Below are 11885 nucleotides of genomic sequence, written 5' to 3' on the forward strand. Positions count from 1 at the left end.
TGTCTGGGCAATAACGCTGTGATTGCTCTAATTATTCTCACTGTGTAGCACTTTCACTTATTCCCGCACAACAAATGGATAAACTTGTTAACTGTGCATTTACAGAGCAGAACCAATTCAGCTAATACTCTGAAGACATTAAAAATTCTGTCTTTGGTTTTAAATAACAACATAATAATGGGGCGCTCAAGTGAAATGCATTTGAAATGAAACTTTCCACTCTCAGCTTTAATCTCTATCTCTGCCTGCTCTTGATCTGTTGATGTACATGTCATTATGTATTTTCTTTTTCCCCATCATGGCTGTCACGTCATGCTATAGGAGCGATGAGGTGTGTTCTATAATGTCACAGTCAGACCCAGTGGAGCCTCGAAGGAGCACCAGAATGTAAACACAAGCCTTCCCCTACACACAGCTTTGTTTTAACTAGAACGTGGCCCCTGTTTCCAATTACCTATTCTCAAACGCAGCAGAATTCACATAAACGCATCGAAGGCTGCATGTTTTATTACTGTTTTTTATTGAAGAAACGATCACAAGCTCCATTGTTGTGATTTGTGTTCTTTTTGTGATTCTTTTCTCCAGCTTCAGAGAGCGTTTTTTCCCCTACTTTCTACTCACGTTGTTGTGTATTCTCCAGTGCCGCCCTTGAGTTTGCTACAACAAAGTCTTTTTTTTTTCTTCTTTATTCATGTTTATGTTCATATTTTCTTTTTATTAAGATGTTTTTCGAAAGCCTGTGTGCTGTATAGCTTTTTTTTTCTCTTTTGAATTCCCAAAGGCTTTCGTTTTATGGTGTGAGATCAATGCGTTATTTGGGATGTGTTGTTCCTCAAGGTGACTGCATGTTAAAGCTGGCCCAGAAACACAAAAGAACATTTTTCTTGTTTTTCTTATTTAAGATTAAGATCAATTTTTGCATTTTTACAGCTGTGGGAGGAAACAGTTATAACAGAGTCACGTAGGAGGGACTTTAGTTTCATTTAATTGAGTCTTGAGTCTGCTGTGTTGCAGCTGTGTGACGCTTAAAGGTCGTAGATAAAGGAAAAGTGCTGTCACTATGTTTGAACGGCAGGATTTGATATTGAAATGTATTTTTCTCCCTCTCACATCAACGTATGTGTCCTTTTTCTGTTTTTGTTTAACTTATCCTCTTTTCGTTACACCTCCCATGTCTTCCTGTTTCTCCCCTCCTCCTCTTCCTCCTTCTCCTCAGTGTCTCTATGTTTCGGGCGTCGGGGTAATCACTCCCTTCAGTGTCAGCAGGGTGCGCAGTTATTGTCTCCTGTAATTAACTGGTTATCAAACAAGAACATTTCATTAAGGTACAATTAGGGGCTAATTCAGGCGGGACACCTCTGTGTCAGGATTACGATGGAGGCATATGCTCTCCCCTCGCAGCTTTGTTATTTTTAATTCATACTGACCTGCAGCCTCTGACGGCTTCAATTGCTAATGAATCCACTCACTTTGGAATAATTAGACATCCTTAGGCATGGTAATTTATTTAAAAGTATCCGTCGTTGCGCAAATCATTAGCTGTGTTAAATTAATTTGAAATTAAAGCTGCTGGGAGTAGTTTGGGGTGCATTAAAGAGGCAGCCGTGGCTCTATCAATATTTAAGGGGTGAAGGGGTAAGGTTGTGTTTGTGTTCTTTTCCACATGAAAAATGAGACTATGTGCTTTTATTTTGAAGATCAGGTGATTCATCCCTGTACTTTTTCAGTCTTGCTGAATGTGAAAGCATATCATGGAAGGGGAAATAATAAAATATTGTAAATAGGGATGAGTGAGAGGATAAACATCAGCTGTTTGAGCAAGAGATTGTATCCTTCTTCATCCCGGTTTGTTTGCTGTTCGGCGTGTATGTCTGTTTGTTTATTGACTGTATGTGTTAGCAGCTGCCAGCCTATGTGCATTTGGCAACACATGAATGCTTAATGGTTATTCTACCCCACCTCTTTGAAAGAAATGACCCCAGTCCATGCAGCCACACACTCTCTTTCCCTCACTGAGGATCAGTAATTACCTGCTGCATTCACACACACACAAACACACATTCTCCTTCCTATTAAAACGCTCCAGAGAGAGAGGAGAGCTGAGATCTGAGTCTTCCTTGTCGATTTAAGGGTGGACTTCTTGCGACTTGTTTTCCCCGCATCAAAAAGGCAGTGGCAGCTCTAAAGAGGCCGTGAGTGACATGTGATGACATTAACTCGAATTCCCTGTCTTAACGCATCATTTGAGGTTCATTCAGAAGGCTGGAGATTGCCTCTTTGCTAATGCTGTTTTGAATCCTTTTATTTTTTTTTTCTCTTTCTCGACTGAATGATTTGCAGGGACATCAGCTCTGATTAAGGGATGAGCAACAGCCCTAATAGAGGAAGAGGCTGGAAAGCACAAAAACAAAATCACAAACAGCTTCTTATTTCTCTTTTTGCTCTAAAATATTTCAAACTGCATTTTCACATCTCCGTGCACAAGCTGTCTCGACATTTCACTCCGGACATTTGGAAGAAATAAATGATTCAAATGCAGCAACATCATGCAGATGGTCGAATCTTTTCCCCTGATAACTGTGCAATGCATTTTGTATGTTTTTTTTATTTTTCATCACAGCACACCTTCAGGTTACACAATCACACGGCAACTTCCAAAATCTCATCCACATCAGTCAGAGTGGACCAAGGGGTCATTTTAGCCTTTGGCACCACCTTGTAATCAATCGTTGTTGTTGTTGTGTTTGCTCCTGCAGAGCTACAAGAGGAAAACAGAGGCTGCTAAGAAGGAGTACCTGAAAGCCCTGGCCGCCTACAGAGCGAGTCTGGTTTCCAAGGTAACCACGGGGGTCACGTCTTTGATATACATGGGTCAGCGGCGATATAAGGGATGATAAATTAGACAGAATTCCTTTCGCTCTTATTCTGAGGAAAGGGTCCACTTGCTGCAAGGAAAGGCTAGTGTGCTCGTGCATATGAGTGTGTGCATGTGTGTGTGTGCTCAGAGGAGAACAGTGAAAATTAGGGCTCAAACACACCCAATTTGCAACCTGGGGAGACATGAAAAGTGACAGTACACATTTGTGTGTGTGTATGTGTGTAGAAGTGGGCATTATGTGTATCATTTGCTGTCCTCCTGTTGTGTGTGCCCTCCCTGATGGGCAGCTAATGTGTTATCTGAGTTTTGCTAACACCTGCTGCTCTGTCTTTAGTGGTTTAACTCTTTAACACTTGTCTATCCTCTTCTGTCTTAAAACCAAACACTCCATAATGTCCCTGCATGCTCACATACAAAGCTAGACATGAAGTAAAGGAAGTGATATCGTACTATAGGCGGGGCCACTTGCACCCAACCCATGGCAAAGCGTTCTTAGCATGTCATGCTAAAAATCTCCAAAATAGTAGTGCCTGGTTCAAGCACAAATCTTGGAAAAGAAACAATTACAGAGCTGGTGAGTGTATAAAGAAAGTGAGAATCAAGGAAAAATCTGATTTGTGGATTTTAAAGCCAAATCTGAAGTATCAAGAAGCTGCATCTCTTTTAACCTGGATAAATCATCATGCTAACTTACTTAGCAAAGATAACCTGGTCAGAACAAGGTTGCATTTGGAGTTTCAGTTTTAAATAAGCTTAAAAGCAGTAAATATCATGTGATAATGTTCTTTGTGGGCAGTTTGCATCCTTCCAAACAAAGAAAGATTTAAAACCATAATGTCACATTTACACGCCAAGGCAACATGTTTAAGCTAGCTACCAGTGCTGCTAGTTTTTACGTAAAAGATAGTTTGTCTGTAAGTATTCATTATAGGTTAAATCAAATCAACAGTTTAATATAACCTCCTGTTTTTCAATAGTATTCAAGTAACATTTGTGAAATTTTAGTGAAAGTAAAAGAGTTGTGCTGTGTGTAGGCTAGTTGTTAAATTTGAAACAACTTAAAGGCACCCAAAGTACATAAGAAAGAAGAGTCGATTTATTACTGTTCAAAATAAAAAATCATTTACATCGGGAAACCATTGACATTGATGGATTACAGTTAGGGTTGCAAAATTCCAGGAATTTTTTTTTCTAAGTTGGGAACTTTCCACAGGAATATATGGAGCAAACTGGGAATTTATAATAAGGAACATAAATATAGTACTGGTTAGTCGATTGTAGCATATTTTGGCTAAAACATACAGATTAAATGCAAGTTCATTTGAGTGTCAATGCTCTTCCTTGACCACACAGCAGCACTTTGCTGACTGCAGGACTATTGAAGCCACACTTCCTTTATGCACTTTGCATGATGCCAACCACACAAGAGCATTAAAGACACCACCTGAGGGCTACATAAAGTCAAGTAAGTTTTGATAAAGCAATTTCTCAAGCTTAACTTCTCTTTGAAAATTTTCTGGGAATTTACTGGGAATTTCCGGCCCGTTTGCAACCGTATTTACTGTGTCTGTAGTTAACTTTTGAGATCTCTCTTGAGTTTGACTGCCCTTGTATCACACAAATTTATGTGTGTTTCACTCACAACACACAAATAAAAAAGGAGAGGAAAACAAATAAATCAAAAACAAACAATAAAGTGCAAAATAACTTCAGTTTGGGAAACCAAAAAATGCTGACTCAATATGCTAGCCACTAGCTAACAGCTCTGCTAACAACTGACTTCACATGTTTTAAACAGTCATTTTTCTCTGCCTTTGCCTCCAACATCATAAAAACAGTAATCATCATAAAAGTTTATTCTGTACAGAAACATTTTTTTCAAGTCAAGAAGCAAGTTTAGTTGCTAAATTAATACCAGAGTAAGAGCATTATTTAAGTCATGACGCTTTGGCTAATTCACTCTCTGACACATTTATTCCTCAGAAGCTTATGCTGTGGAATAACCAGCAGAGGCAGCATCATAAACATAATATTACAAAACAGTCTACAATGTGCTTTACAAATAACAAAGACTCACATTATAAAGATGCTGTTTTTTTCTGACATCTGCTACACTTATAGAAGCACCAAACAGAGTTTAATCACTGTATCATTCTTGTGTTTCTGCATTGTTTCTAGAAACATAGCTCTAGATTGCATTAGCATCTATCAAGCTCCTCCTCTTCTTCCCCCTCTCATTTTCTCCCCCATCCTCCTCCATTCCCTCCTCTCCCCTCTGCACAGCGCCACACTTCCTCTCACGCTCATGGGCCGAAAACAAGCACCTTGATTAAGGCATGAATAGTTAATTCATCAGCCTCTTCACTGTGGCATACTTTCAACTAAAAAGACTATTCTCATCTCTTGTCTTTGCTGCAATTACACATTCATGTCAGAGCTCCCATACAGAGGCTTGATTGATACTATATGTTGGTGGATTGCCAGTCAAAAAAAAATAACTGGCAGAAATAAACCTGCAAACACCCCTCCTCCAACCCCACTACCCCCAGACTCATTCAGGACCAGGCAATCTGAATGCAGGGCTGAATCTCATGATTCAACGCGACTCTCTTTTTTAATTACCAATGAAGGAGTCTTTTCAAAGTGGATTGGGGTGGGTGGAATTGGAGGTAATTGGAGGATCATTTGAAGGATTCACATCTTCGGCGTGCACCTGTTGCCTTTTTGTTTTCTGACGCACGTAGGGTTGTTTGGGAGAAGAAGAAAAACACAAAAGTCTGATTGCTTCCCACTGTATGCCATGTATGGCACTTTTTGTGTACATTTGAATCCCAAAACCTCCAGACTGCAGAATATGGTTAAAAAATTCTGATTTGAAAAGGTGCTGCATTTTTGTAAGTGGATAAATCCTCAAAAACTGTCATTTAACAGATACAACACATATGAAATCATTAAACTCCAACACAACCTGAAATTCTCCCTTAAAATAAAATATGGTTCAATAAATCACACCCGTCCTTCGTCTCTCTCTGCCTTCTCACCATTTCTTCAGTATTTCATTTTCCACTTGACCCTGCAAATGTGTCTGTCCCTCTCTTTTATCCATCCCTCTATCCCATCCCATTGATTATTTCAGGGGTTCAGAGGGATGGATGTGAGCTATTACTAAATAGCAGACCACCACACATCACTCCAGCAGCTCTGACAGCTAATGAGAAACACTGGGTGTATTTCATACAAACATCACCCTGTGAAAAGAGGGGATGGGGGTTTCAGAGTAAGTGTGTGTGTGGGTGTGGGTGTGTGTGTGTGTGTGTGTGTGTGTATGTATGTGTGTGGGTGGGGATGCATAAGAAAGAGGAGCATAGTGGTAACCCTTTTGCAGCATTAGCCACAATTGCTAAAACCTCTGCCAGTGCTGGGTAATGAATATTTTTGAAGTAGTGCATTCTGGTCCACAGTGTATTTACCAAACTTCAAGTCCAAGTTGAATCAAAGCCCAGTCCTAAGTATGGGTTAAGTTCCCATAGTGAATATTATTATTTTAGTCTCTTTCACTCCGAACTATTGATTGTATGAGCATGAACTGTCTGTGGGACTTCCTGTATGTTGAAAATACAATTAATTTATAAGCATTAGATTCAGACTGTTCCTGTCAGCATGTCTGTAGATTTAAATGCTCCCCTCTAATAAGGAGACTGACTTATTGTTCCTGCTGTGTCTCACAGGCACAGTCTATAAGGCTGATTTCTGATGAATTTGATGATGTCCCTGTCCTCTTTTTGATTTTTCTTTCACATAAAAATCATGTTGTATGTTATGTTTCCTGGACTTGCTGAAAAATTGTAGAAAAATTTATGATTTGTGGTCTCCTACCGCATGCCGACAAGAACTGTTGCATAACAAGACAGCACATGAGCATGATCATGAATGTGAACACACCAGCTCCTGCTCAAAACTAAATTGTATTGGGCCTCAAACAAAGAGAAAATTAACTGTCAGAATAACCTTCTTTAACAAGAAATTAGTCTGAGTTTTCTCTCCAAATACCAAGTCCTAATGTAGTCAGTGTCTTAGCCTGAAAATCTGGACTTAGGCTCAAATTCATCTTTATTATATATTCCATCATCCAGTCCAAAGTGCATCAAAAAAAAGAACCCAGATGGTGGATAACAGTAATAGGTGAGTAGAGTCATATGAAGCTATTTGAAATAGGGTTGCAAAATTTTGTGAATTTTCAAGGTTGGAAACTTTCCGTTGGAAATTAACGGAAATTACTACATATTAACCAGAATTGACGAGGATTTCTCAGAAATGTATTTTCCTTTTTCCTAACTGAATCCAACTGACATGAATATAGGTTTAAATAATGTAATAGCCATCCCCTTAAAATTATGCACAGTTTGATGAACATTTTTAGTTAAACTTGAATGTGCCCAATACTTAAAGTTAACCAAACCATCATTTGGATCATCAAATCTTGACAAGACCTTGACAGGACTTCTAGACTCCAAATCCAGAAATAGGGTCTCAGTGTTAGTGCTTTAGGCTGGTGAAGTAGTGACCGATGATGATCAAATGTGCTTGGAACTATTAGCACATATGATTCATTGTACACAGTTGGATTTGTATTCAACCATGTTGTTAAACCAAAATCATTTTTGAAAACCTACTTCAAGTCAATTAGAAAAATTCCTTTGAGTTGATGGCAACAAAACCCAAGAAAACTCCAAAAGCTAAAATTCCCATGGAAACTTTCCTGAAATTTACTGCAAATTTTCCCCCTTTGCCCCCCACTTAGAAGTAAAAATAAATTCAGTGAAATAAAGTAAAACAATCAAATGAATTGAAAAAAATATATATTGAAAGACTCTAACTGTAAACCTCCCCTCCCTCCTCTTCAGACATATAACGACCCTGTGGAGACAAAAAATGCCCAAACAAGCCAGGCCTCTCCACACATGATGCCAGCCAACCCGCCCCTGTACAGCGTGCCACCTCCCCCTCAGCCGTCGTCGCCCTACCTGGGGCCCGGGGCCTTCCCTCTCACCGACCTGCAGAGCTACGCGGGACACGCCCCTCGCCACACACTGTCGCAGACGCTCAGCCAATCACAGATGCTGCCCAGCATTAGTGCCTCTCCCCCCTCCTCCTTCCAGATTAGCCCCCCTCTCCACCCCCACCAGCAGCTCTCCCTGCACCAGAGCTCGCTTCTCAACCAGCCTATCCGCATGCAGCAGGTCCAGTCCCAGCCAATCATCTCTCACCAGATGGGGCTGCAGGCCTCTCTTCACTCCCCTCCTCCTGGACAACAGGTAACGCAGCAAACATAGACACACCTGCTGCTGTGGAGAAGTCCACAACAATGATTCAGTGTTGAGTAAATTTTTCATTTTCTCTGCAGGGTTTCTCCCACCTCCAGTCAGAGTATCAGAAGAGTATGGGGGGTTCCCAGTCTCCAGGAGCCTCTGGCCCTGGTCCAGGCCCTGGAGTGGCTCAGAGCCATGACTGGGACGGTGAATACTGCAATCGGGAGTGTGGCAACCACTGCAGGTCAGTGAGGACATAGTGGACTGTTTTACTAGCTTCGCACAGTGTGTCACCTCCGATCAGAGGGTCCTAAATGTAACTTTTAAAATGGACACAAATACATACAGTTGAAAAATTTTGCTGTTACATGTATTCTTTTAGTTGGAATTGCCAGAGTTGTAAGTAAAAATAAACAACTGCAGTTCCTTGAATGGCCACTTGAGGCTTGCTCAAAAGCTAGTCATCAATGACAAATCTCTGAAAAAAACTTGTGATAGGTAGAGCATGTGCTATCTTGCAGCCTCTTGCAGTCTGCAGACAGATGGCTTGTGGGCTATAACGTGGATTTCTTTGCTTTTGGAAACTGCCTGTTGTGGAAACCCAAGAACTGCAGCATTTTGCACTTCTACACTGGCTGAATTTTGACTAAAATCACCTCTAGCACTGAGGAATTGAGATGGATTTGGCCAAAATACTGAACCAAGGCCTCAAAACTGTCCTCCACAATCCATCCTTAGACACTCCATGGCATCATCTGCGTGTCATATATCACAAACGATACAAGCTCAGAGTAAAATGAGAGATATTTTGTGAGAAAACAAAACATACCCAGACTGTGTGACTCCATGTTCACCTTTAATTTAAGGTTCTCAGGTTGAAATTGTCTGATAAACGCAGTCCAATCTTGGAGCAGAACTCCCTCAGAAATAAGCATATACAGTCATGTCAGACGTGTCTCAGGCTGCTTTCACAATATAAGTGTTGAAAATTGTCAGCTCTGTTCTGGTGAGACAGGGGAGACAGCTAGAGAGGTAATGGTGAGATAATAGAGCTTGTCATGTGTTTGTCAGACAGCAGTAAAAAAAAAAAAAAAAAAAAAAGCACAGATGTTCTAAACACAGTTTTTACTGGTGATGTTTGGCTGCAGCAGCTCTGAAACAAATACCCACTTTTACATTGTTTTTCCTACTTAGATGCAATGAAGTGTTTTGTTTATTTACAGGGTTTGATTAGAGCAAAGTGCAAGTTAAGGAAAATGTGTGTTTTAGCTTCAATTGCGGCCGTCAGGAAATGAAAATGATCTGTAATCAGAGGAAAATGCACCAATTTTGACTCAACTTTAGCATCTGTCTTTTACGAAATCTTACCTGTGTGTGTGTTGTTGTTCCTCCCTCCAGCGGCAGCATGATTGGCAGGGACAAGCCCCTCTACCTCACCTGAAACTGAAGATCGTGCTCTGTCGACAAACACGACACCGAGGAGTCTACTCCCGCCCCTCTAACATCCCCTGATGCCCTTCACCCATAACCCCCTTATAACTCTCCTCTGATGCACACACTGACATACAGTTCATACCTAACATACACTCACACACACACACACACACATGCACACACACACATTCCAGCTCCTGAACACCACCACCGCCACCTTTCTTTGTCAGTGTAACTATGATTTCTCTCGGTTTCTAGAAGAACTTGTGAGCAGAGTTTCTTTTTGACTAGATGACTGCTGTCTGTACCACTTAATGTATTAGCAGTCCTCTTGCTGTTTAAAAATTTGCCAAGCACTATGACTTTCCCCTCTCTCTTCCCCTCCCTCCCCCTTTCTTGAGTTGTGTTTCTCTGCCCTCTTTTAAAACATTCAGGGCCGAAGAGCTCTCCTCTTCTGTGTCACCATCAAAGTCCCCTCAGGGGCCCCATCCAGCTTTAATTAGAATGAGAAGAAACAAAAATACTCTTCTCCTTCTTTAATCATTTCCACTTCCCTTTTTTGTTGTTGTTGTTGTTGTTGTTGCTGTTTTATTTATTTCTGGCTTGCTAAATCGTTCCCTCTATTTTTTTTTTTTTCTTTTTTTTGCCATCAAGCGTTGGGCCCTGTACTGTAGAAAAACATTAACTTCTAGTAGGTTCTGCGCAGGCTTAGATGTTATGGTAGCTTTGCTTAAGGGCCTGAAGATGAATCCAAAAGGCTGGGGTAAGAAACGAGAAACAAAACAAAAAGATTTTTTTTTTTGTATTTAAGACCTGTCGGGGTCTGCTGAGCTGTCACGGTGTGATTGTAAATATCACTTTTATGGGATCAAATTGGGAATTGGAAGTCCAGATAGATTTGTTTCTTCTTTAATATTACATGTAAGTCATTCTGTGAGTGTGTGTGTGTGCGTGAGTGTGTGTGTGTGTGTGTGTGTGTGTGTGTGTGTGTGTGTGTGTGTGTGTGTGTGTGTGTGTGCGTGTCTGGACGTTCGAATGTACCCCATTCATGACGTGTGTATGCGCGCACATGCACAGGAGCTCACACCCGCGCGCAGGAGCGTCTCAGTGTTGAGTCTTTTCTCGTGAATTTTAACAGCCCCGTGCAGCTGGATTTCAGAGGAGTATTTCACACTCTCGTTCTTGCATTAAATCTGTGCTCACTGGTGTGTTTTTTTCCAATAAAGTTCAATCTAAAACTGAATACACAATATGTGTCCTGCAGATCATTAAATGGAAAGATGAGGAGGAAAGGAGATCGAAAGAGAGAAAGGAACGCGGCGAGATAAAATGAGATATAATGCTGCAGGTGGAAGAAAAAAAAAAAGAAAAAGATATTGCCTCAAAATACCCCCCTCCTCCCTCACACACCTTCCCTCCTCTCTCTTTCTTATTTCGTCTGACCATAACGTCAATTTCTGTCTCCTCGACATGCAGAAGTGAAGTAATGAAACATGTGAATGGAGCCATCACATCCACATTACGGTGATTTTTATAAGTTTCTAGTTGGTGTTTGGTTGTGTTGATCTCATCTTTTTAACTCTTTTGTGTGATTAACAGAAATGCATTTTTGCTGACAAAGACATCTGTATTTATCTCTTTACTGTAGCAGCATTTCAGTTTTAGTTGTTACAGAATTATAACATTTTAAGTTGTGTAAAAAAGAAAAAAAAAAGAAAAAAACAACCTGCCAATTGTAGTTATTTTATTTGTAAAGCCAGTAATGATAAATATTTTAAATGGTTATCAATATATTGTTTTTTTTTCTTTCTGCTATAGTTGCCCATCAGCCATTTGACAGGTTTTCTTATTTATAAAAGAATTAGATCACATTTTGCTTCTTACAATGGAGATGTATTTTTATTCTCATTTGACTGTTTTATCCCTCTGGTTTGATAAAAATGATGATGACCACAACAATGTTTTTTTCTTTGTTATATTTTTTTTTTTACATTTTGGATGCTGCTCATTTTTTCCTTGCCAGCAGCATCTGTTTGTGTCACAATGCTTCTTTTATTTCAAACCTGCATAATAAAAAAAAGTTTAAAAGTGAGCATGTGTTCATGTCCTAATTTGTCCCCTTCAAACAAGCAGATGATCACACCTCTTTTTCTTTTTTTTCTCTTTTTTGAGACATGATCAGACTGGTTTACACCCCCGTCCTGGTGAACCTTACTGTGTTTTCACAATCAGCAGGGTCACATTTGTAGCCTGTTTTTATATTT

At 40.2% G+C, this 11885-nt stretch overlaps 1 protein-coding gene across 2 annotated transcripts in view; it reads left to right on the top strand.

Moving 5' to 3' along the window:
• tox2 (TOX high mobility group box family member 2) overlaps window positions 1-11667 on the top strand; it is a 122984-nt gene extending 111317 nt beyond the window's left edge. The window contains exons 7-10 of one of the 2 annotated variants that reach the window (XM_074681062.1): window positions 2757-2837; window positions 7783-8193; window positions 8283-8431; window positions 9586-11667. In XM_074681062.1, coding sequence (XP_074537163.1) covers window positions 2757-2837; window positions 7783-8193; window positions 8283-8431; window positions 9586-9628 — 684 coding nt within the window. In that variant the 3' untranslated portion in view covers window positions 9629-11667. The remainder of the gene's footprint in view (window positions 1-2756; window positions 2838-7782; window positions 8194-8282; window positions 8432-9585) is intronic. The other variant, XM_074681071.1, reaches the window with a different exon arrangement.
• The last annotated feature ends 218 nt before the right edge of the window (window positions 11668-11885 follow it).

This window comes from Halichoeres trimaculatus, unplaced genomic scaffold, assembly GCF_033239565.1.
Source record: "Halichoeres trimaculatus isolate MK-OKI-2021-1 unplaced genomic scaffold, fHalTri1.1 fHalTri1_scaffold_1, whole genome shotgun sequence".
NCBI lineage: Eukaryota > Metazoa > Chordata > Actinopteri > Labriformes > Labridae > Halichoeres > Halichoeres trimaculatus.